Here is a 26429-nt window from a genome sequence, read left to right on the forward strand (position 1 = left end):
AGGGCTGTGTCTTTGCCGACCCTGGCATTAAAATCACCCAGGAGGATCAATTTGTCGACTGTGGGGACGCGGGACAAGGATGTCTCGAGGTTGGAATAAAAACCCTTTTTAGCCTCATCCGTTGCATCGAGTGTTGGGGCGTACGCACTGATGACTGTGGCGCATTGGTTCCGGGATAGGGTAAGGCGAAGAGTCATGAGGCGTTCATTAACCCTGCAGGGGGAGTCTTTGAGGCGGTCAACCACATGGGCTTAGCCAAGCACGGTCTTGGTCCAGTGACAAGGGGGTCCAAGATGACTGGAGACCGGGCACTGCTGTATAAGCCTAATTGCCTACGGCGAGATACTGGCCTCAAGCTCGGCGCCAAGAAGCGTCACTGATAGCAGATGGCCCGAGACTTGGTTGGGGGGCAGTCATTGGGAAGGTCAGCTGCCCGCTGGGGTTCCGAGGGATGTTTTGGAAAGTTTCTTCCAAGGTTAAAAATGTCCCCAAAGGTTTCCAAGTTGTTTTAAAAGTTTAAGAGTTGAAAAATATTTCCAAATTATTTTTTAAAAAGTTACACAAGTTGATTGAAGGTTTAATAGATTAAGAGTTGATTAAAAGTTATCGAAAAAAAGTTCTCCAAATTGATTAAAAATTTTCCTGAATTGTTTAAGAAGTTTAAAAATTGAATAAAGTTTAAAAATTGAGTCCCTTCGGCCCGTTCAGCGCCAGCCCCGGAGTCTCTTTGGTCGGTTGAGTGCCAGCCCCGGACAGAATGTTTCACAGTACTGCCGGAACACTCCACCCCAGCGTCTTCCTTGTGGCCAGCGGACCAGCAGGCTCAGAAGAGCTGGCCGGCCCCGGAGTCCTTTTGGACTGGGGTAGAAGCGGGCCGGTGCGGGATCCCTTCAGCCCGAGTTTACAGTGAGGAGGGACTCACTGACTGCCTTTGCGCATTGCAAGTTTAAGTCCATTTCATTTATACCAATATTACTTTACTTTCCTAAAATATATTAAAATTTGGAAGTACATTAGCTTTGGAATTTTTTTTACACCTACTCTGGTCTATGCTAAATTAATTGATGTCACCAAGGGCTATAGTTAGGATATTACAATCAGCTTCAAAGTCCTGGGCTAGTGAAGAGTCACAAAATATCTGATCACTATCCAGTAACCTCTTTTGAAAGTGTATACATGGGGGATGTCGAGTCAGAACTGTATCAAGCTCGACTGCAATGCCTTCAACAATGAAAAAGCCCACTAACACACTCAGTAAGTAGGTTCAACCACAGAGAATGGTCACTAGGAAAAAAAGACACCAATCCCCATGGAACTGTATCTAGTATGGTTCATTGCTTCTGGGGGAGAAAGGAAAAATATTTTATTGGGGAGGTAGTTGGAGAGAAACATGTCTAATTCTTCTTTGACATTTTTTAAACAATATCTGAAATTCTATTACAATTAAAAAAATAAAGCACTGCCTGAAGCTACATTTGCACTAAAAATGCTAATTAGAGAGGGTGTATTAGTATCAAAGGCTGGGTCAGGAGCAAGTCGAGTGACTTTGGCTGCGGACTGAAACCCCGCTCCCTTCTTCTACCGCCTCTGTCCAAGTGATTTTACATGGATGGGGCTTGTTAAGATGGCCCTGCGAAGTTCCCGGCCAACTAAAAGGAAGCGGGTCTGATGACATCATTTGATGACGCATCATCAGTCGGTTTCCTTAAAGGGACCATGCCCATATTCATTTTGACAGTTGTGCTGTCAGTGTTCTACAGCATTGAGGTGCTGCAAACACTGACAAGCACTGCACAAAGGTGCATGGCTGCACCCAGGCTCTGCCATGACTCCCTCCAAATGTTCCTTTCCCTTCCAATGGGCATACGAGACCCCCCCAAAAGACCTACGCAACCTGGTTGCACATTGTACAGGAGGGCACAAGCAGGTGTGTGTCATCAGGAGGACCAGGCTGCAGTGGTGCAAACCTTTCAATGATCTCGGTAGATCACACCTCATCACATCTCCATCACTCTGCCTTCCCTATCTTACATCTACACATCCTTACTCACACCAACGTACCTTGCACCTCCACCTATCCCTCTCTCTCTCTATCTACATTATCATATCCCCATCTCACTAGCTACCCCATATACTCACCTTCATCCATGTCCAATCATACCAACTAACAACACACAAGCGTGGCCACTTGGGTGTTATAGTCAATGTTCGTGTAAAGTTTCTGCGAATGTGTTGTCAAACATTGAAATCTTTATTTTCAACTCTTTGCCTTTTTGGACATATAATTGTGCTACTTTGGAAGTGGCTTATTGAGTTTCAGTGAATGGTGAAACATAACAGTAAGCCCCCCCATCCCAATGCTGATGAGTGTGAAAGTAATGGCTCGGACATTGTAGGGATGCTTTATGGTGTTTGTAGGGATGCTTTATGGTGTTGGTGTGGGTGCGCATGATGTGCACCCAGGGTGTACTGAAGTAAATCTGGCCATGATGAGGCCGTCCCGGGCAGCAATGTGGTCGTGTCCTGATGCCCCGTGTTCTGTGCAGCATCAGGTGATTTGCAGAGAAGGTGTTCTTGGTGATGCTTGTGTGCCTAATGATGTTGGTGTTGGAGCTGATCATAGTGGGACCAAGGTGAGAATTTTTCAAGGGCACCGATGCTGATGGAACAGATGGCAGCTGAAGTTGAGATGGCAGAAGCGATCTGTCAATGGTGAGAGAGGTTGCTCCAAGGAAGTGACACTGGATAGAGAGTTCACTGCATAGAATATAAAAGCAGGGAGGTCATGCTTAAATTGTATAATACTTTGGTTAGGCCACAGCTGGAGTAATAAGAACATAAGAATTAGGAACAGGAGTAGGCCATCTAGCCCCTCGAGCCTGCTCCGCCATTCAACAAGATCATGGCTGATCTGGCCGTGGACTCAGCTCCACTTACCCGCCCGTTCCCCGTAACCCTTAATTCCTTTATTGGTTAAAAATCTATCTATCTGTGATTTGAATACATTCAATGAGCTAGCCTCAACTGCTTCCTTGGACAGAGAATTCCACAGATTCACAACCCTCTGGGAGAAGAAATTCCTTCTCAACTCGGTTTTAAATTGGCTCCCCTGTATTTTGAGGCTGTGCCCCCTAGTTCTAGTCTCCCCGACTAGTGGAAACAACCTCTCTGCCTCTATCTTGTCTATCTCTTTCATTATTTTAAATGTTTCTATAAGATCACCCCTCATCCTTCTGAACTCCAACGAGTAAAGACCCAGTCTACTCAATCTATCATCATAAGGTAACCCCCTCATCTCCGGTACTGCGTGAAGTTCTGGTCGCCTTATTATAGGAAGGATGTGATTGCACTGGAGAGGGTGCAGAGGAGATTTACTAGAATGTGCCTGGAATGGAGAATCTTAGTTATGAGGACAGATTGGATAGGCTGGGTTTGTTCTCATTGGAACAGAGGAGGTTGAGGAGACCTCATTGAGGTGTACAAAATATTGAGGGGCCTGGACAGTGGATAGTAAGGGCCTATTTCCATTGGTGGAGGGGTCTATTACAAGGGGGCATAGTTTTAAGGTAGTTGGTGGAAGGTTTAGAGGGGATTTGAGGGGGGGCTTATTTACACAGAGGGTTGTGGGTATCTGGAACTTGCTGCCTGGAAGAGTGGCGGATGCAGAAACCCTCACCACTTAAGAGATGGTTGAATGGGCACTTGAAGTGCCGTAACCTGCAGGGTTATGGATCGAGAGCTGGTAATTGGGATTAGACTGGATGACCTTTTGTTGGCCAGCGCAGATATAATGGTAAGTACCACAGGGAATCGAATACAGCCAGGGTGATCTCCTGGACTAGTTTCGATCGCCTGGATGGGTCGGAGAGGAATTTTCCCAGATTTATTTCTCCCTAAATTGGCCTGGGTTTTTAATCTGGTTTTTGCCTCTCCCAGGAGATCACATGGCTCCAGTTGGGGTGGAGTGTAGAATGTTTCAGTATAAGTGGTGTCGCAGTTGTGTGAGGTGGACTTGTAGGGCTGGGTGCTCTTTGCCTTTCGGTCATTGTTCATAGATTTATATGTAACCTTCAGGGCTGCTGACCGAGTGCCGCGCGGCTCTTTGTCGGCCGGCGTGGACACGATGGGCCGGAATGGCCTCTTTCTGCGCTGTAAATTTCTATTTTAAACCTCCATAAAGCTGAAAAATGTATTCCAAATCCTAAAGGCTCCAGCTTCTAAGACTGGAAATTGAACAACTGCAAAATGGCAGCTTTTTTACCACTTTTGCAGTTGTCAACTATTCAAACCAATCCAGAGTTGTTGAGAACCAGACACACTTAACTGACGTGATTCCCGAGGACGGGAACTTTGCAGAAAACTTGGACAAATCATTAGAACATTGTTGCTGCTAAAATAGCTTTAAGTAGCTTCTTAACTACCTGAATTGCCTGACACACTGCTTAGTGCTGGGTCTGCACTTAGGAAATTCACAAGGAGGCGGATTCACAGCGGACTTCCACCCCACTGTTGATTCGACAGCGGATCTGCCACCAAACTCGCAGCCCCGGTAAGATTTCGGCCAAAGTAACTGTCATCGCTTTTTTTAAATCCAGCAGTCTTCCTATTCATATTACAATTGCCAATAAGGTTACTTAAAAACTAATTTACTTGTGATGCAAACATTTTAGGGATTTTGATCTATTACAAAGAATTTAAAAAAATGAAATTCAAGTACTGAAGAAGATTTGAAATTATTTCAATAGAAATTAAAATGCTACCTGAAGAAATTACATACATCAAACCTACTACAGTAATCTGAAACAGTTCAATTTTAATAAAAGAATGACTATTTTTCTGCTGTCAATTATTTTGATCCTTCAATTGTGCCAAGAAGCTGTTTTCAAACCTGCATTTTAAATCAACAAATAATACTGGATATTTTTGGCTCTTGCAAAATTTGGGGTGGATCTCAGTTCCACCAAGTGTCTATCTTTTTTTCCCCACAATGAGAAATTCTGCTAGGAAAAGGCAAGAGGGCTTCTTTCAATTGCATGCTACTGATCTCAGAAAAGGCAGGACTTGCAGGATGGTGTGACCCACCAGATATTCGGACATTTCTGTTTTGCATGCACCCTACGGAAATTACACCTGCATTATGTGAGTATACTTGCCATCCAGGTCGAAGAAGCACCTACAATGCCAGATTTCTACAAAAACAGCAAGTTCAAAATTCATAGTTTTTAAAATGTTGACTTTCTTTGGCTGGAGTGGCCCACCTCCCCATGAAGCAGCAAGGTACCATTTTGAAATTACTGACCTCCCACAAAAATACCATAAATGTCACGGGCACAAATGACCCAATTCCTGGGATTTGGGATGAGGACAAGGCCACCAGCAATTACAAACAATGGAGATCTTAAGTATATTTTTGCAGTAACCATACTCTGATTCAGAAGTTACCATGAACAACCCATGAAAAAGTACACCTCATCGAAGCACCTTTCGGCTGTGATGTTAAACAGAGGCTGTCCACCTGCCCAGATAAATTTAAAAGATCCTATGGCACTATACAGAGATGAGCAGGAGTGCTCCAATGCATTATTACCCCTTCAACCAACACCACCAAAAATAGATTAACTGGTCATTCATGTCATTTGCAGTTTGTAGAATGTTTGTGTGTGTGTGTAAATTAGCTGCTCCAATGCCTGAGAAAGCGGGTGCCACAACAGTGTTTGAAACCGCTGTAGAAATCCTCAGGCAGCTGCTGACAGGTCCCGGCCGTATCAATGTAGCAATGGGTAGAGAGATCCCCACAGCTCCCATACGGCAGGAACTATGACTAGCACCCACCAAGCCTGCCTACCTGTGTCCGCTGGACTATGACTCGTGGGGAAGACCGTGGGTAAAAATGGAGGTGGAGGGGAACCAGGGAACTTACTTGTTGAACACGGGGGCTTCAAGCACCCTTGTCCACACAGAGGACCCAGCCTCCTTGCCCCTGTCCAGCGGTGTGCCCTACGAGCTAGTCGGCTTCACGGGGAACGAAAGAACAGGGTATTTTTCGATCCCACTGACCCTTAAGTTGGGAGCACTGACCACCAAATGGAAGTGCGTCCTAATAAGTTGGGAGCTAACAAAGCTATATTGGGGGCAGACTTCATTATAGCCCACCTGATCCTGGTGGATCTGCGAAATCACTGCTTATGGGGAACAGTGGACCCAGGGACAAACAACGAGGTCATGTTTATAGAAAGAATACAAGACAAAGGGGCTCTGTGTACTGTAAAGCCAAAAGGGGGTTATGACTTAGAGCTTCTGGTCAGGAACACCCCGGCAGAGTACAGGGCCTATGTGCGAGCCAGTCTCACAGCATTTGTCACCCACAAACATAGTCCTTACTACAAGGGGGATCAAGGGGTATGGCCAGAAAGCAGGAATGGGGTACTGAAGTTGCATGTTCAGCCATGAACTCATTGAATGGCGGTGCAGGCTCGAAGGGCTCCTATTTTCTATGTTTCTATGTTTCTATAACAGTTCCCTCATCTCAAAGAAAATTCAGGAAAAAAATTAATAGGTTCTGAAGCACTTTGGGATGCCCTGTAGACAGTGAAAAGGTGCTCTATAATTGCAAATTCTTTATTTCTTTAACTATATTGTCACTTTTACAAGTCAAATCTCAAAGAAGATACAGGAGTCACTTTTACTTACTTTTGGTCAAATATCTACACTTAAAAACTCTTTTTTTACTGCAAGATTTTTTTTTTTTAAAGTAGTTTTGACTAATACCTGTTTAGCATGGACAACAATTTTATCAATTGAAGAAGCCAGTTTTTGCCAGTTAACCCACACTAGAAACAGAATAAAGAAGTTTTTGACGGTGCTTTTACACAGTGTGCTATTGGCAGCAGCTGCTGAGTACACTCCTACCACTGGCACACTATAAACACAAGAAAGGGTAAGTGTACATCTCTCACAATGCGGAGTTTTCCCGGCTCCCAAGGACAGATGCCAAAGGAATGAAGAACATGTACTTATTTCCCACTAACCCACCAACATATACCAGCAATATGGTGGTACACTAAAAAGGAAAGAGTGGACACTCGGATCATGGATTTCCCATTTAGCATGGGTTTCCTGGAGCCTCAGCTCCAATATAAAAGTGTCTTTAGACACAGCTCTAAAGTTAATGTTTGCAATTGTACCAACCAAAACATTCATGTTACATTCTAGTACTGTAGCAATATAAGATACAGGAAGAAACAATTGAAAATCAAAAACGCAAAAAGAAGTTATCCAAAGATATAATTTTTATCCCTTTTGTAGAAAAAATAGTTAAAACTTACCTTTACTGAGTCTCTGTCTGTTCTCACGGAAGCCACATCATTAAATAAATGAACGAGGTTGCAAGCAAGCACAGATGGAGGAGAAATGGTGGGGGGTGGAAGGGAGAAACAAGCACCTGTTATCATGATCATCATTTTATCCCAATCACCAGATCGGCTGTTTCCTAGTAAAGTACATTTTCATACCCTATATTAACAAGTTTACACCAAGGTGGGTCCAATACTAACCTGCCATCAGTGCCGTGCCAGTAAATGCCTGGTCTGATTCTGGTGTTAATACCTCATTTAAATCCAACACAGAGTATAACAGACAAATGGAGGGTGGATGAGGGGAAAATCTGTAGCCTCTCCCTCCCAATTTGTAATTGGCAAATAACAGAAAAAGTACAAGTAATTCAGTGCTATAAAAATTGTGACAGGGCAGATAGGACTAATGTAGTAGGATAGAGGGTACCAGTATTTTGCACATCTGCACATTCTGTAATAGTGCCCAATAGGAATTTATGAAATCCAAAAAAGGATATGGTTTTGCTTTGTGATTCCACTAAATTTATGATCTTCAAAGTCAAATAGCAAATTACCACTTTTTAAAAATCAGTTTGGCTCCTGCTTGCAAGCATGAACTGGGTAATATACATGCCCACTATGCATCTTGAAGCAAGAGGAGAATGTACAGTGTAATGATATATATTTGTGGTCTTATGACTAAATACTCTCAGAATGGCCTACTGAAATCAGTCCAAGTACAGTACTAGACTCTACATTAATCATGTCCATGAATCAGCAGAATAATTTGATGTGCAAGAAATCATACCTTTAACAAAATGTTATAGATTATAATTTTTTTCTCAAGTTTTCTGAATATTTGCTACCTTTTAAACCAATCCTTGTATCCCTACCTATGGGTTAATACCATCGCAATTTTGTGTTACAAACTTGTTTCCAATTCTGCAACTGAATCAGTTTCCCTTGTTGCCAAAAAATATAATTCCCATTTATACTGATGGACAAACGCAACAACAGTGAATCAACGTACATAGAACCTACCAGTTCGTACCGGCCAGCTATGGCAAAACTGCACACAGCTACCCTACAAAGAATATTGGGGGGGGGAGGGAAAAAGAGGGGGAGCAGCAAGTTCAGCACACTTGTAGGCAGAGCACTGATGGTAGACTAGATGTAAGTGCCACTTTTGGGAGCCATTTAGCTTAGTCACTGGCAACTCTTTCCATAAGAGCCCCCTAAAAATCCTCTCTCAAGGAGAATGTTGATGCCTTCCAACAGCACTAGCACAAGGTTGTTTACATTACAGCTTTATCTCCTATAGTTCCCTTCCCATCAGAGGCAACCATGTAGTGTAAAGGGGTTATCAAGCTGCTTTAACTTGGCAAATTTGGTGCTTTGTTGCTATAACAAAAAACAAAAGGCTCTGGCTGTAAAAAATACAAACTATTATTCCACACAATAAATAAGAAATACAAATTAAACAACAAGATAATCAGTTAAGAGGATCATTCAGAAAACTGTTTTCTATCCATATTTCCAAATGTTCAAGATATATAAACATGCCTTATTTTAGTTATAGCATTCTCTCTCAATTTATCTAGAAGGTATGTAGATTGACTAATCTAATTAATTTGTACTATTTTATTCATGGCTAATCCCCCCCAACCTGCATGAATATACATCAACACTCCTTCTTTGGCATCAACTAGCTACTGTATTCAAACTTGGCGAGATAAGGCTAGCCATGAAGTGCTACACTGAATAATGCAATTGCTCTCTAGTTGGAATAACAAGGCAATACTGATGCTAAAACTGCATGGTGGAAAATATGTTATCCAGTCTCCCCCACTCCAAAAGCCTGTAAATTTTATACATTTTCATAGAATTACACAGAAAATGCAGCACAGAAACAGGTCATTCAGCCCAACCAGTCCATGCCGGTATTTATGCTCCATTCAAGCCTCCTCCCATCCTTCCTCATCTAACTATCAATATAACCTTCTATTCCTTTCTCCCTCATATGTTTATCTAGCTTCCCCTAAAATGCATCTATACTGTTCGTCTCAACTACTCCCTGTGGTAGCAAGCTCCATATTCTCACCACTCTGGGTAAAGAAGTTTCTCTGAATTCCCTATTGGATTTCTTGGTGGCTGTCTTATATTGATGACCTCTAGTTTTGCTTTATTTCATACTTAATCAAATGTTTTTCCTTTGCTAAAAATATTACAACTTCAAAATATAGTTTTAAATCTCAAGAGCTACACTGTAGAAATGGGAAGGGAAAGAATCAGTTTCAATTGAAAATTTCAAAACTAAGCTTGATCGATTTGTGTTAGGCAAGGGTATTAAGGGTTACAGAACCAAGGCGAGCAGATTAAGTTAAGATTCAAATTAGCCATGATCTAATTGAATGGCGGAACAGGCTTGAGGGGCTGAATGGCCTACTCTTGTTCCTATGTTCCTAAAGATGTGAGAGATTAACAACCAAGTTCCCATTTCTAAAATACCAATCTTCAATCAATTGCAGTTTCAAGCATTGTTTACCTCTTTGGTGGTCTGTATCATGATGTTTTTTCTCATCTTTCATAGCACTGGATAATGCCAATAGTCCTGCACTGCTTCCAACAGAAGGGATTCCTGGAGGCTGAAGCCCAGACGGATGTGGGGTGAGAGGTACTGGAAGTGCATGACTGTGGGATAGATGTTGGGCCTGTAGCTGTTGTTGCTGCTGTGGAAGAATTAACTTGTATGAACATAATGTATGAAGAAATTAGAAAAAGTTCAAGCAATTAGAAAAAGTACATGAAATCAAAAGCACATTTACTCAAAAATACAATCATGCAATTGAATTAGCAGTGTCTCTTATACTGGCTTTTCCACTTTAGAAATTTAGTAGAGACCTGGGCCTCGATATTTACAGGGAGGTGGAGAGGATGTGGGGGAGTGGGGAGAAATCCGGCAAAACCGGCAGAACTGGGGACGTGGAGGTCCTGCTGAATTTAATGGCAGGACCTCATAATTTTTATATTCCTTTTCCTGCACGGCAGGCAGACAAATTGAAAGGTTGGTCAGCTGCCCGGTGGGAAAAGCAGCAGCAGCAGAAGGCCGCAGACGGCGATCCTTGGGGACGGTCCTCAGCAATTGGTCGGTCGGGAGCAAGAGATCAGGACTTGGTGTGGATGGGAGAGTGGAAAGAGAGGGCTATCAGGAGGGAAGGATCGAGAGATCGGGGCAGGAAGGGAAAAGAGAGAGGCCTGCAACTCGCAAATGGGAAGCCGAAGGCTTTCTTGATACGGCGGGGGTTGGGGGCATTCCTGCTCCTCCGGCCCACACGGAGTGCTGTAAAAGGCACTTAACCTCTTGAGCCAGCAGCACTCACCTTCCTTTTACTGCTAAGTTTCCCGAGCCCTGAAAAACCCACGCGGCAACAGTTACATTTAAATCTGGCTCCCAATTGCATTGAGAGATTTAAATACGTCAATGAAGTGTTCCATAAAAATGGCAACAGGAACTTATGTGGCGGGTTTGGGACATGTTTTCGGATTTTAAATTTTTTTCACCCTGCCGACCTTCTGATGCCCGTTGAGGGGGGCGATTTAATATCGAGGCCCAAATGTCAATTTACAAATATTCATTACATGCAGTTATTGCATGCTGTTTACAGCAATATAAAAATTGTGCTTTCACACAGCATCCACCATTTGGAATAGCTATTTTAAAAGCAATATTGTACCATTGAAATTATATCACTATTTACTTTTAATAATCAATTTAAATTTGGGGGCAATAAATGCCTTCTTTAATGGCCTAATACCTATATCTGCCAATGTATAATCACTCAAACAGATCCAACTGGGACAAATGCAGATGTTCAGTAAAGTAAATGAAATGTCAGTTTTGTACAGAACTTGAAGCTATATTTGTAACAAGTTAAAAAGACCCTAAAACTTTAGATCTCGGCGAGCGTGGTGGATGCTCTGGATATTCTCTTCCCCTACAAAAATTTACAATATTTTGAATTCCAATTTCGAGTTGCTTCAAGCTCATGGCTAAACCCTCAGACACATAGATGGTGGACCAGTTTGAGTTTGTAATTCATGCAATTAAGTTTGAAATTGTAGGCTGTGGAGAAATACTGCAGTTATAAAAGCTCCAAAAACCCAGATTAATGATGAACATACATGAAACTTAATAAAAATGCAGATGTAATTAGCACTTAATACAGTACATAAATAAAAATAAAAGATTACAGTAAATTTAAGACTCAACTACTGTCGTGACATACATATTCAAATGCTATAAAATTCAAAGTACTCCAAATGAAACAAAAAGCACATTACTGAAAGAAGCTGTATTAAGATACTGACAAAAATAAGCCTCAGTCCCACTTCAACAGGAAACTTGCTAAACAAATTAATAAGTATAAAAACTATCTTCTCAGCATTAACTGCACAGCAAGAGTCAACATGTGAGAAAAGTGATTTTAATAACCCAGAAAGGAACTTGAATGCAGCCACTATTTAAAGCCCTCAGAGTGTCCTTAGCAGTACTTCAGCAAATTACTAAAGGAAATCTGATGTAGCAGAGTTTCAGGTCCTTAGGCTTGCTCAATAATGCTGAAATAATTGCGTACTCTGTGCACGTTTAGTAATGCTCGAATAAAAGCTAGAGGCCTGCCCCTTGTACTCTTTGCTACCCAGTGAGTCGATGTTGTGACAGGTTTATTTGAGTGGGACTGTGATGCATGCACCACTAGCTGCACTGACAAGAGTTTAAAGTCTGTTTTACCAGTACACTGGCAACATATAGAAAAGCCCTCAAGAGGTTAGTATTCGAGTGTTTGACCTCAGCCAGAGCTGCATCAAGCTTTGCACTGTACTAACCATTGATAGGTAGATGGTTTGCTGCTATTGTCGGGTGAATGGTGGGTAATACAATGTAATGCAAGTTATTCTGGACAATACTGAATATATAATGAAACATATCAAGGCATAAATATCAAATGCATTAGGATTGCCTCAGTCAAACACTAGGATTATAATACACTTGTACATTTAAGTGAACCTGATTACATATTAAAAATCAATCTTCAATATTAGCTTTATTACATTAGCTTCAATGAGCTGTAACATAATTTAATTTAGTTGAAAATGCAACCATTTATTTAATTGGAGCAAACTGCTGCAATTTTTTTTAAAATAAAATATGTAAGTACATTAAAAAGAAGGATGTTTATATCTACAATTTAAATCTAAGGGAATATGATTTCATTTGCAGGGAGACAGAGGAAAAGATAGATCAAGCTCAAGCAGCACAGGTGTAATAAAGGATTACAGCAAATTTTAACAAAATGTTGCACTGCAAAGGTTTTAAACAAATTATCTTCTGGAACACAGTACGTCTCCATGACCGAAAGATCAAACTTTACTTAAAGTGAACCTACAATGGATTTCCGAGTGACTGGATAATCTTTTCATATCCTAGCACAGGAGTGTCAAGCCCTTTGTCTCGCTAAGGTGCATACCATAGAGCCTCGTGAGCCATATGTAAGATTTTAAACCAAATCAATGTCTATTAATATGCATACATTGCAAACTGCTAATATGTAACATATCTGGGTGTTCTGATTTAGGGTTTTTCCCACCAAAGAGGGAACAGCACTTTTCAAACTGCCAATGAGTCAAAATTCAAGCAGGACAAAGTAAAGCGAGGGAAATACACATGCTAAAAGAATGGAGTTGCCTGGGCTTTGTGGGCCATATCCGACAAAGGTTCATGGGTCACATGTGGCCCATAAGCTGTACTTTGGACACACTGTTCCAAGTAGCTGTGGTTTGTACAATAAAGGTATTTTCAGCACAGGAACTTTGAAGTGATATGCCTGCTGTAGCTCAATACAACTCTCAATTTTCTAGGTTGCAGATGTCAACGATTTTATTAACAAAATAAAAACAAATGTTGGTATTCTTGACCCTGATTGGTCAAAAGAACTACTTTAATATAAAATGAGGTAAAGCCATGGGAATAAGCTGGAAATTAGCTCTGCATTTGTATCGTGTGTTGAAATGTCGCAGGAGAAATATGACTTATGACCAAAAATGGGTGGTTAGTCAGCGCAGCAATAGTGATTACTTTGCAAGCCCAATTCAGTATCAGGCTTCATTTGAATGGAAAATGCAAGCAGTGAGCACCAATTGGGCACATCATGGATGGTCCCTGGAAAATTGGCATTTACTGCCATGATGCGCTGTGTGTGGTCGACGACAAGCTGCAGGTTTAGGGAGTGGAATCCCTTTCAGTTTTGGTTAACCTCTGGCTCTTCTAAAAGGTGCTCACAGGGCAATGCGCATATAGTCTATGGCACCCTGAACCTTGGGGAAGTTAGCAATTCTTGAAAACCCAAAGCCCTCTCACTCTGTGCCTCGCTGGTTATTGGGAAGTTTATAAAGTCCATCCTGCCTGCGTAAAGTGCATCAGTTACCTAGCGAATGCAGCGATGTATGATATGCTGAGAGATGCAGCATATGTTGCCAGCTGATGCCTGAAAGGAGCCGGATGCATAGAAGGCAAGTGCCGCAGTCACCTTCACCTCGACAGGCGGTGCGGTCCTGTTGGTGCTGGTAGGCTGCAGGTGTGCCTTTATGAGCTGGCATATCTCATTGATCACCTCTTTTCGGAAACGGAGCCTTCTAACACATTGTGTATCGGACAGATGCAGGTATGAGCGCATCTCCCTGAAAATTTGTTGTGGGTAAGGCCTCCTCCTCATAAGTCTTTGTTTGGGCACATAATGCTCTTCAATAAACTTTCTTCCAGCTCTATTCCGCAGCATGCAAGTAGTCAGCAATATTGGCACAGAAATTACAGGCCCCATTCCTTTTAATGCCCTCAAATATCCACAAATGTCCTTTAAATTAATTACAATGAGCTCAGATTCTCTCAAATATCTTCAAACACCCTTTAAATCCTACTCACAAATAACTTTAAAACTCTCAATAACTTCAAACAGCCTTCCTTCAAGATCCTCTGATTTTCAAAATGGCGTCCCTACGATCAAGTAACACCCGAGTTTTCTGGGCGGTATTTTATTCCGGCAGTAAAAATGGGCGATTTGATAAATTTAACACCAGCTGTATTTTTGGGCGGTATTTTGGCATTGCACGGTGAAAGACACCAAAATAACGTTAAAAAATGGGCGGGTGGTATTGTTTACTGCCGGCGGTAAATGACTGATTAATTTACCACCGGCAATATTTGGGCGGTAATTTCAAGTTGGGCAGCATTTCAGGATTAAACTGTTTTCCGCCGGTAAATGGACGGAAAGGTGATGAATTTCCAGCCCTTTGTCTGGTTCAATCAGGATCAGCTGGCATACGACATGCTCACAGATTTATTAATCCAATTATTAGATGGCCTACTGGTCAATTCCTATCTTAATCCTTTGAGAACCGCAATACCATTTCTACAACAAAACAGAAAATAACATCCCTCTCCTATCTGTTGAAAACTTAAATTTACGTTTACATACATGATCTAATTCTATTTAAAAATGTTACCATATAACAATTTGCAGAAATTATTGCTAGAATTTGTGCAAATGCTTTAAAATAAAAAGGAGAAACAATTGGTGCTCAACTGATACAGCAGTGACTGTAGCACATACATACAAAGGTGCATGATTAAAAATTCATGCAGTTAATTTTAAGATTCTAAAAACAATTTATTTGGCAAAGTCAAGTGGGACAGGAGTAAAAGGAATTCCCTTTATTAACTATTTCTCTGACCACCTCCTTAAAACATCTGAAGAAACATTTGCCAATCTTAATATCAAGTACAATGAGTTAACTATGCAATAGCCATATAATATATCGATATATACATGCATAACATTATATATGTGCATATATAAGCATATACAAGCCACATGCGTGCAGGGGACGGGGAGGGGCAGAAGAATAACCTGCATTTATAACATGGAAAAATATCGCAAAGCACTTCACTGGGTGTAAACGGGGGAAAAAATGGACAGTGGACCAAAGAAAGGAGATACTAGCAGGGTTGAACTGAAGCTTGATGAAAGAGGTGGATTTTAAAGGAGGGTCTTAAGAACATAAGAAATAGGAGCAGGAGTAGGCCATCTGGCCCCTCGAGCCAGCTCCGCCATTCAATCAGATCATGGCTGATCTGATCCTGGCCTCAACTCCACTTCCCCGCCCGCTTCCCATAACCCTCGACTCCCTTATCATACAAAAATCTGTCTATCTCCACCTTAAATATATTCAAAGACCCAGCCTCCACAGCTCTCTAGGGTAGAAAATTCCAAAGATTCACGACCCTTTTAATGAAGAAATTCCTCCTCATTTTTGTTTGAAATGGGCGACCCCTTATTCTGAAATTATGCCCCCTAGTTATAGATTCCCCCATGAGGGGAAACATCCTCTTTGCATCTAACCTGTCAAGCCCCCTCAGAATCTTATGTTTCAATAAGATCACTTCTAAGTCCTCTAAACTCCAAGAAGTATAGGCCCAACCTGCTCAACCTTTCTTCAACTCAGGAATCAACCTCATGAACCTTCTCTGAATTGCTTCCAATGCAAGTATATCCTTCCTTAAATGAGACGACCAAAACTGTATGCAGTACTCTAGGTGTGGTCTTACCAATGCCCTGTATAGTTGGAGCAGGACTACCCAATTTTTATACTCCCTTTTCCTTGCAATAAAGGCCAGCATTCCATTTATTTGCCTTCCTGATTACTTGCTGTACCTGCATGCTAACTTTTTATGTTTCATGTACAAGAACCCCCAGATCCCTCTGTACTAAATCATTTTGCAATAGCTCCCCATTTAAATAATAATTTGCTTTTTTATTCTCCTACCAAAGTGGATAACCTCACATTTTCCCACATTATAGTCCATCTGCCAAATTTTTGCCCACTCATTGAGCCTATGTATATCCCTTTGTAGATTCTTTGCGTCCTCCTCACAACTTGATTTCCCACCTCTCTTTGTATCATCAGCAAATTTGGCTATGTTACACTCAGTCCCTTCATCCAAGTCATTAATGTAAATTGTAAATAGTTGAGGCCCCAGCACTGGTCCCTGTGGCACCCTACTAGTTGCAATTTGCCAACCTGAAAATAACCCATCTATACAGACTCTGTTTTCTATTAGTTAGCCAATCCTCTATCCACGTGAATATATTACCCCCAACCCTATGAGCTCTTATCTTGTGTAGTAACCTTTTGTGTGGCACCTGATCTCATGCTTTCTGGAAATCCAGATATACATCAACTGGTTCTCCTTTATCCACGCTGCTTGTTACGTCCTCAAAGAACTCCAGCAAATCTGTCAAACATGATTTCCCTTTCATAAAACCATGTTGACTCCACTTTGCTGCATTATGATTTTCTAAATGTCCTGCTACGACTTCCTTAATGACGGACTCCAGCATTTTCCAAATGACAGGTATTAGGCTAACTGGTCTATAGTTTCCTGCTTTCTGTCTCCCTCCTTTCTTAAATAGGGGTGTTACATTTATGGTTTTCCAGTCCGCTGGGACCTCTCCAGAACTCAGGGAATTTTGGTAGATTACAACCAATGCATCAACTATCTCTGCAGCCACTTCTTTTAAGACCCTAGGATGCATGCTATTAGATCCACAAGACTCGTCTACCTTTAGTCCCATTAGTTTGCCAAGTACTTTATCTCCCACAGCTCCTTGATTATCAATTATGGGGTTGTTTTTAGTGTCCTCTACCGTGAAGACCGATACAAAATATTTGTTCAAAGTCTCTGCCATTTCCCTGTTTCCCATTATTAATTCTCCAGCCTCATCCTCGAAGGGACCAATGTTTACTTTAGCTACTCATTTCCTTTTTATATACCTGTAGAAGTTCTTACTGTCTGTTTTTATATTTCTTGCTAGTTTACTCTCATATGCTATCTTCTCGGTCTTTATCATTTTTTTAAGTCGTCCTTTGCTAGTTACTAAAAATTTCCCAACCCTCTGGTCTTTCACTGTCCTTCGCAACATTGTATTCCTTTGTTTTCAATTTGATATCAGCCTTTACTTCCTTAGTTAGCCACGGATGGTTCACCCTTATCTTAGCATTTTTATTTCTTACTGGAATAAATCTTTGCTGAGTTATGAAATATCTCCTTAAATGTTTGCCACTGCGTTTCTACAGTCTTACCCTTTAATATATTTTCCCAGTCCACTTGAACCAATTCTGCCTTTATACCGTTATTTAAGTTCAGGACACTAGTTTGAGACCTAGCTTTCGCACCCTCAAACTGAATTTGAAATTCTACCATGTTATGATCACTCATCCCAAGAGGAGCCTTCACTACAAGAGCATTAATTAATCCAGACTCGTTACAGATCTAAAATAGTCTGCTCCCTGGTTGGTTCCACAACATATTGCTCCAAGAAACCATCCGGCATACACTCATGAACGCTTCAAGGTTACCAATTTGCCAATTTGATTTGTCCAATCAATATGAAGATTAAAATCACCCATGATTATTGCTGTACCTTTCTTACAAACCTCCATTATTTCTTGATTTATAATCTGTGCCAGAGTGGCTACTGTTTGAGGGCCTATAGACCAATCCCACCAGTGACTTTTTTCCCTTATTACTTCTTATCGCCCCCAAACTGACAGAAGATCAAGATGTACAGAGCCAGTATCATTTCTTACTACTGCACTGATCTCATCCTTTATTAACAGAGCTACCCCACCTCCTTTTCCTTTCTTCCTATCCTTCCAAAATGGCAAATACCCCATAACATTTAGTTCCCGGTCTTGGTCACCTTGCAAGCACGTCTCTGTAATGACAATCAAATCATACCCATTTTTTCTATTTGTGCCGTTAACTCATCTATATTGTTACGAATGCTTCGTGCATTCAGATAGAGCTTTTAATTTTGTCTTGTGTATATGCTCTGTCCCTACTTGTCCCACTCTGGTTATCATTACCCCTATCGCCACCCTGCACTTTTACCTTTTCCTTTTTCTTCGACTTTTTTAAAATTTCTGCTCACCGGATCCCTTCCCCCCACTATTTAGTTTAAAGCCCTAGTTATTCGAATCGCCAGGACACTAGTCCCAGCCTGGTTCAAATGAAGTCCGTTCCAACGGAACAGTTTCCTCCTATCCCACTCCTGGTGCCTATGCCCCATGAATTAAAACCCATTTCTCCCACACCAATCTTTGAGCCACACGTTCATTTCTAATGATCTTATTTACCCTATGCAAATTTGCTCATGGCTCAGGTCATAATACAGAGATTACCCCCCCTTGTGGTTCTGCTTTTCAATTTAGTCCCTAGCTGCTCAAACTCCCTCAGCAGAACCTCTTTCTTTGTTCTACCTATGTCGTTGGTACCTACGTAGACCACGACAACTGGATCTTTCCGCTCCCACTCCACGTTCCTCTCCAGCCGAGAGGAGATGTCCTTAACCCTGGCACCAGGCAGGCAACACAGTCTTCTGGACTCATGCTCTCGGCTACAGAGAACAGTATCTATCCCCCTAATGATACTGTCCCCTACCACTACAACATTTCTTTTTACTCCCCCACTTGAATGGCCCCCTGTACCACGGTGCTGTGGTCAGTTTGCTCATCCTCCCTGCAGTCCCTGGTCTCGACCACACAGGGAGTTCGAGTAAAGGAGACATGAAAAGTCTATGGATGAGTTTAAACAGAAGGATGAGAATTTTTAATTTGAGGTATTTGCGGGATGGGGACATCAGTACAAGAAGCTATCAGCTTTGCGTCCTTTGTTTATAACAAATCGTCCTTTAAAATGTGTAAACTTTTTTCACGAGGTGGTGCAGCTATCTAGCGGCTTCTTTTTTTTAAATTGAAGATTTCCATGGCAGCAAACTGGAACTTGTTGCCAATTATTTATCCCAACAATAATCGCACACACGTGACATTATCCTACAATCTGCGTTTCCATAAAAGTTTTTTTTTGACGTGCAGCAGGAAGCGAGAAGTAGTTCTGTTGGCTGCAAACATGTAGCCATAGGGTAATTTAGGCTTTCAGAAATGGAAAAGAATTACTGGGATAAAAAAAAAGCTCTGCCAAATGCTGCACAATGCAGTTTCATTTAAAAGTTTTTGATAATCTCAGATATAGTCGGCAAAATATCAAGCAATGTGTGTCCTATTCATATTAATTGCACAACTTGGAGGACTTCATTTAATCGTTTAATTGACACCACTCTGAGAGACTACCCAAGTAGCACTGCAGAATACAGACTTGACATATCAACTATAAATGAAACAAAACCACTATGCAATCATTGGAAGTATTTTGAGAGTCTAATTGGTTTCTTGGTCAGCTGATATCAGTGTAGCTGTGATTCCCCCACTCTGACTCGCTCAATGTGGCTCTATCATCTGACATGCCCAGTCCCAACTCTATAGATGATTTTGTGCCCCATTACACCCTACCCCAGATTACAGTCAATGTTGCTGCAACCATCCCACATCTTGGAATGTGGGCGTCACTGCAAAGCTGGTACTTATTGCCCACTCCTAGTTGTCCCAGAAGGTGGTGGCACAGTTTGATACAATTGAGTGGCTTGCTAGGCCACTTCAGAGGGCAGTTAAGAATTAACGCATTGGTGTGGGACTAGAGTCAAATATAGGCCAGACCAGGTAAATATAGCAGGTTTCCTTTCCTAAAGGACTTTAGTGAACCAGTGGGAATTTTACGACAATCTGACATCTTCATAGTCACTCTTACTGATACCATCTTTTTATTTCTATATTAAAAAAAAAACTGAATTCCACTTTTCAAACTTCCATGGTGGAATTTGAATTTGTATTCTCTGGATTATTAGTCCAAGCTTTGGGATTATTGGTCCAGTAACATGACCACTGCACTTCCGTATCTGTCTCATGACTTTGTGATGTGTCACCACATTAAGAGGTGTAGAGAGTCAAGCAATGCACCTGCACACAAAAGTGCAAGCACAGGTAGAAAGAGGAATGCACAGAGTTTGTGTGTATATATGCACAATAGGGAAAGGCAGGTATGTCTCCATATTTCCATGTTCCAAAGCTGGTGTATTCTCTATACCGAGAATAGATGATTTTCGGAGTTCATGAGGCAGAGATAGTGATGCATCACACTATCATTCCTGAACTCCCAGAGAGAGCAGCACTCTCTGCAGGCAGAAGGGAAGAATCTACAGCAACAAAGAAAAATTAATATATCTACCTATAAAATTAAAGCACGAGTCCATAGCGTTTTGGAAACGCATGCACACTGAAATTGCTAAAAGAAAATGTTTAGCAGAAACAGAACACTCCAGAGTCCTGTTCGAAATGTATCCAGTAAATTTTGCCCCATAGATCGACCCTCTCGTATCTTTCAGCTGGTGATTCCTTCCCATTATATTTTGTGGCTCTCTCCTGCAGGATCAAATGACTGTCCATCCTCTGGGAAACCACTATTTGTGCATATGGTGCTTTCTGTCGAAGCTGCAACCATCATCGATGATGTTTATGCAATCATGACTGCTTTTTTTAAGCACATGTGCTGACACTTTGTGATCCTGGACAGTTCCAGTACATATATTCAAAAGGGAGTTAGATGTGGCCCTTATGGCTAAAGGGATCAAGGGGTATGGAGAGAAAGCAGGAATGGGGTACTAAAGTTGCATGATCAGCCATGATCATATTGAATGGTGGTGCAGGCTCGAAGGGCCGAACGGCCTACTCCTGCACCTATTTTCTATGTTTCTATGCTGCCTCTCCTCCCTCACCCAATAGCTACGTAGTGTCTGTATGGCTTGGTGATCACACTCCCACCTCCGAGTCAGTAGGTTGTGGGTTCAAACCCACTCCGGGACTTACATATAATCTGTGAAATATTTTGGAGAGTTTAAGTGATATAATGAGGCTTCATATAAACTCCTTTTCCCAGCCCCAAACCTCCCTCTCTGAGATACCAAACCCCACATGCCCCAGCAGTCACCCCAGACTTCCCCCCAATAGTGCAGTCTCGGGATATCCCAATATCCCACATGCTCTGGAGCTCTCTTAGACCCTAGCCTGTGCAGAGTGCTCTAAAATCTCAGCACCCCTCAATGGGCCCAAGTTTCCACATGATTTGCGCCTGATTTTTAGGAGCAACTGGTGGAGAACGGACTATCTTAGAAATCGCAATTCTCCACATTTTTTTTTCTGCAGTTCTAGTCTGTTAGAACAGTTTCACTTTGGAACAGAATTTTTTCTTCAAAAGGGGGCGTGTCCGGCTACTGACGCCTGATTTGAAAGTTTCCACAGTGAAAACGTACTCCAAACTAACTTAGAATGGACAAGTGAAGATTTTTGTAGAACTGAAAAAACCTTGTCTACACATTAAAAAATCAGGCGCAGGTTACAAATTAGGCGTCCAGAACGAGGTGAGGGGGGGGGGGGGGGGGGGGGAAAGGAAGTCATTAAATTCTATAATAAATCCTTATTTATACTTATACAAATATTATACAAATAAATCCAACCTGAATAAAAATTTATAAGCAAAGAAAAGATTAAATAAGCCATCTTCCTACCTGTGTGAAAGTGCTTCAGCCAGGGAGAATTCTGCGGGGGGGGGGGGGGGGAGGAAGAAGCCGTTCGTTCCCGCCGGGGGTGGGGGGGGACGGCTGCCTCAACTTTGAGGCTTCCTGCAGCCTTCTCACTGCTGCAAGAAGCCTCAGTGCTGATGGCAATGTGCTTTTATTAAAAAATGTTCAAAAATTAAACGGCTACAAAGAACTACAAAAATGGCCGAGTGCCGATGTTTCCTTCACACTGAGCATGCGCGAACGCTCCAACACGCACGCACAGCGTTGCCGGCAGGAAAAAAACTAATTTAAATGGTACCCGCCCCCTCCCACTTACAAAATCGGCGCGAGTGTAGGCTCCGCCCCCTGGGCGCCGCGCCAAGCAGACATGGAGCTGCAGGGCGCTCCAGAATCGTGCGTTTTTTTTCCGCTGCTGTTGTCGGCACGAAAAACGGCCGCCCAGCTCGGCGGGGCGCCCGTTTTTTTTATCGTGTGGAAACTTGGGCCCAATATTTCCAGCCCCCATCTCACAGGATGTACACTCCTGCTTCCTCCACTGTGGTCCCAGACTTCAGCTCCTTCCCTGCAATACTCCCAAATTTCAGTTCTACACAGTGAGCCTGAACTGCCGGTCTCCCAGATCCAATCTCTCATGAATGCGCTTAGGCAGTAAAAATCACTCAATTCCTTCCCAGGGCCAATCCGATGCTGTTTTCCAATTGTCCTCTTTTTGTCACACTTGTGTGTTCCTCTGCTGCCCTTACAATCTGTTCTTCCCTGATCAGTATCCATTACCATTGTGTAGTTTTGCTTCTAAAAAAGGCAAGTGATAGAAATTAACTTCATAGGTAAAGGATCATGTATTACAGTGACTGTGGGAAAAATGAATAGACAGAAGATACACTGAAAAAGGGTTTTATACAACATAAGAGAGTCAGAAAGTCAAACACCACAATGAGGAATGTGTCAGATCCATATTAGGAGGGAGGGAGGGAAGGAAGGGAGGAATCATAGAAACTTACAGCACGGAAAGAGGCCATTTCGGCCCATCGTGTCTGCGCCGGCCAACAAAGAGCTTTCCAGCCTAACCCCACTTTCCAGCTTTTGGTCCATAGCCCTGTAGGTTACAGCACTTTAAGTGCACATCCAAGTACTTTTTAAATGTGGTGAAGGTTTCTGCCCCTGCCACCCTTTCAGGCAGTGAGTTCCAGACCTCCACCAACCCCTGGGTGAAGAGATCTCCGCTCAAAAACTCCTACCAATTACTTTAAATCTGTGCCCCCTGGTTGTTGACCTCTCTGCTAAGGGAAATAGGTCCTTCCTATCCACTCTATCAAGGCCTCTCAATTTTATACACTTCAGTAAGGTCTCCCCTCAGCCTCCTCTGTTCCAAAGAAAACAAACCCAGCCTATCCAATCTTTCCTCATAGCTAAAATTCTCCAGTCCTGGCAACATCCTCGTAAATCTCCTCTGTACCCTCTCTAGTGCAATCTCATCTTTCCTGTAATGTGGTGGCCAGAACTACATGCATACTCAAGCTGTGGCCTAACTAGTGTTTTATACACTTCAAGCATTATTACCTCCCTGCTCTTGTGTTCTATGCCTCAGCTAATAAAGGCAAGAATTCCATATGTCTTCTTAACCAGGAAGGAAGGAGACAGAAAGAGAAATACATAGGATCATACAGCACAGAAGGAAGTCATTCAGCCCATTGCACCCATGTCAGCTTGTTGAAAGAGCTATCCAATTAGCCCCATTCCCCAGCAAATCTTTCCTTTTCAAGAATATATCCAATTTCCATTTGAAACTTACTTGAATCAGCTTCCACCTCCATTTCAGGCAATGCATTTCAGATCATAACTTGCTGCAAAAAAAATTCTTCTCATCTCCTTACTGCTTCATCTTCTTTTCCTTCATTCACTTATTCAATCTAATCTTGATTGTTGACAATAAGCCATGAATTTTGTAGGAGCCACTCCCTCTCTACCACCATAACTTTGCCCAAAGTACAGCAAAAAAAATATTTTCTGGCGCAATTCCAACAAAGTTATGGCAGTGAAGTAGCAGCTGTTGCGAAGAAACTCCAAGCTATAGGCCCCAAGTTTCCACATGCGGCAAAACAGGCGCCCCTCCGAGCTGGGCGCCCGTTTTTCGCGCCGAAAACGCGCCTGAAAAAAACCGCCCTATTCTCGAGCGCTTTACAGCTCGATGTCAGCTTGGCGCGGCGCCCAGGGGGCGGAGCCTACCACTCGCGCCGATTTTGTAAGTAGGAGGGGGCGGGTACCATTTAAATGAGGTTTTTTTGTGCCGGCAACCCGGCGTTTGCGCGTTGGAGCGTTCGCGCTGGAGCGTTCGCGCATGCGCAGTGTGAAGGAAACATTGGCACTCGGCCATTTTTGTAGTTCTTTGTAGCTGTTCAATTTTTAAAATTTTTTAATAAAACCACATTGCCCTTCCATGATCAGCACTGAGGCTTCTTGCAGCAGTGAGAAGGCTGCAGGAAGCCTCAGAAGTTGAGGCAGCCTTTCCCGACGGGCCCGACTTGACGGCAGGGGGGCCTCCCCCGCCCTGCCATCGGGAATGGCTGCCTCAACTTCTGAGGCTTCCTGCAGCCTTCTCACTGCCTCCCCCCCGCTGCCGTCGGTCGGGCCCTCACTGCCTTCTCCCCCCTGCCGTCGGGAACGGCTGCCTCCTCCCTGCCGCCGTCGGTCGGGCCCTCACTGCCTCCTCCACCTCCCCCCCCCCCCTGCCGTCGGGAACAGCTGCCTCCTCACTGCCTCCCCTCCCCCCCCCCCCCCCCCCCCCCCCGCCGTCGGGAACAGCTGCCTCCTCACTGCCTCCCTCCCCCCTGCCGTCGGGAACGGCTGCCTCAACTTGTGAGGCTTCCTGCAGCCTTCTCCCTGCCTGAAGCACTTTCACACAGGTAGGAACATGGTTTATTTAATCTTTTCTTTGCTTATAAATTTTTATTCAGGTTGGAATTATTTGTATAATATTTTTATAAGTATAACTAAGGATTTATTGTAGAATGTAAAGACTTCCCTTCCACCCCCCCCACCTCGTTCCAGACGCCTAATTTGTAACCTGCGTCTGATTTTTTTGTGTAGACAAGGTTTTTTCAGGCCTACAAAAATCTTCACTTGCTCCATTCTAAGTTAATTTGGAGTACGTTTTCACTGTGGAAACTTTCAAATCAGGCGTCAGTGGCTGGACACGCCCCCTTTTGAAAAAAAATTCTGTTCCAAAGTGAAACTGTTCTACATGACTAGAACTGCAGAAAACTTAAATGTGGAGAATTGCGATTTCTAAGATACTCCGTTCTCCACCAGTTGCTCCTAAAAATCAGAAGCAAATCTTGTGGAAACTTGGGGCCATAGTTTCTGCCTTAATCACTAACCTTGAAAATGTAAAGATGTTTCTTCACTTTTCATGACTTGGGGGGAAAAAAAGCTCAAAAGATAGAGAGTAAGCACGAGAGCACAAAACGAGCGGGCACAAGAGAGGGCAAGCATGATAAAAAGAGAGAAAAAGCAGAAAGAGAGAGAGAGAGAGAGAGAGAGAGAGAAATTGTTGACAGTGTTGCTTATAGCTATTTTCTATGCTGTAAGCAAAATGATGCACGATAGTATGCTAATTTGAAGAGATCATGGTCAGTTAGTAGATCTTAATTTCAACACTTCTCAGACTCACCAACAGCCAGCATTGAAACCTTCTCTTCTCTGTGTGCTATGGTAGAGATTAAAAAGTTAATGCCAAGCATGATAATGTTCTTTCATACTTGTCTTGAAAATTCTTGTAAACTATTTAAGAAAACATTTTGGCTTATTTCAACATTCCCTGTACAACCCAAGTAAGATGCCTCACTGGTGAGTCTCAATAACAACTTGCACTTGAAAAGCACCTTTAATGTAGTAAAACATCCCAAGGTGCTTCACAGGAGCATAATCAGATAAAATTTGACACTGAACCACATAAGGAGATTTTAGGACACGTGACCAAAACTTTGGTCAAAGCGGCAGGTTTTAAAGGAGCATCTTACAGGAGGAGAGATAATTAGAGGTGTTTAGGGAGAGCATTCCAGACCTTAGGACCGAGACCTCTGAAGGCATGACCGCCAATGGTGGGATGAAGGAAGTAGGGGGATGCATAAGAGGCCAGAGGTGAACGAACACAGAAGTTCTGGGAGGGTGTAGGGCTGGAGGAGGTTTCAGAGATATGGAGGAGTGAGGCCAAGGGGGGGGATCTGAACATGAAGGGAATTTTAAAAAAAAATGTAAATAAATAAATGTAAGAATCGAGGTGTTGCTGGACCAGGAGCCAATGTAGGTCATGAGCACAGGGGTGATGGGGGAAATGGGACTTGCTGCGAGAAAAATTTTGGATCAGCTTAAGTTTATGGAGGGTGAAAGAGGGGAGGCTGGTCAGGAACGCACTGGAATAAATCGAGTCTAGTCGAATTGAGCAACAAAAGCATGGATGAGGATTTCAGCCGCAGATGACCTGAAGCAAGGCAGAGATGGATGATATTATGGA

At 42.6% G+C, this 26429-nt stretch overlaps 1 protein-coding gene across 3 annotated transcripts in view; it reads right to left on the reverse strand.

Annotated features, from left to right (window-relative positions):
• LOC139230081 (transducin-like enhancer protein 4) overlaps window positions 1-26429 on the reverse strand; it is a 210638-nt gene that overhangs the window by 82306 nt on the left and 101903 nt on the right. Inside the window, exons 7-9 of one of the 3 annotated variants that reach the window (XM_070862001.1) lie at window positions 25587-25622; window positions 9877-10057; window positions 7326-7342 (exon numbers count right to left, since the gene is read on the reverse strand). In XM_070862001.1, the coding sequence (XP_070718102.1) occupies window positions 7326-7342; window positions 9877-10057; window positions 25587-25622 (234 nt within the window). Of the gene's footprint in view, window positions 1-7325; window positions 7343-9876; window positions 10061-25586; window positions 25623-26429 lie in introns of all 3 variants that reach the window. The other 2 variants (XM_070861924.1, XM_070862065.1) reach the window with 2 other exon arrangements.

This window comes from Pristiophorus japonicus, chromosome 1 (genome assembly GCF_044704955.1).
Source record: "Pristiophorus japonicus isolate sPriJap1 chromosome 1, sPriJap1.hap1, whole genome shotgun sequence".
Classification (NCBI taxonomy): Eukaryota; Metazoa; Chordata; class Chondrichthyes; family Pristiophoridae; genus Pristiophorus; species Pristiophorus japonicus.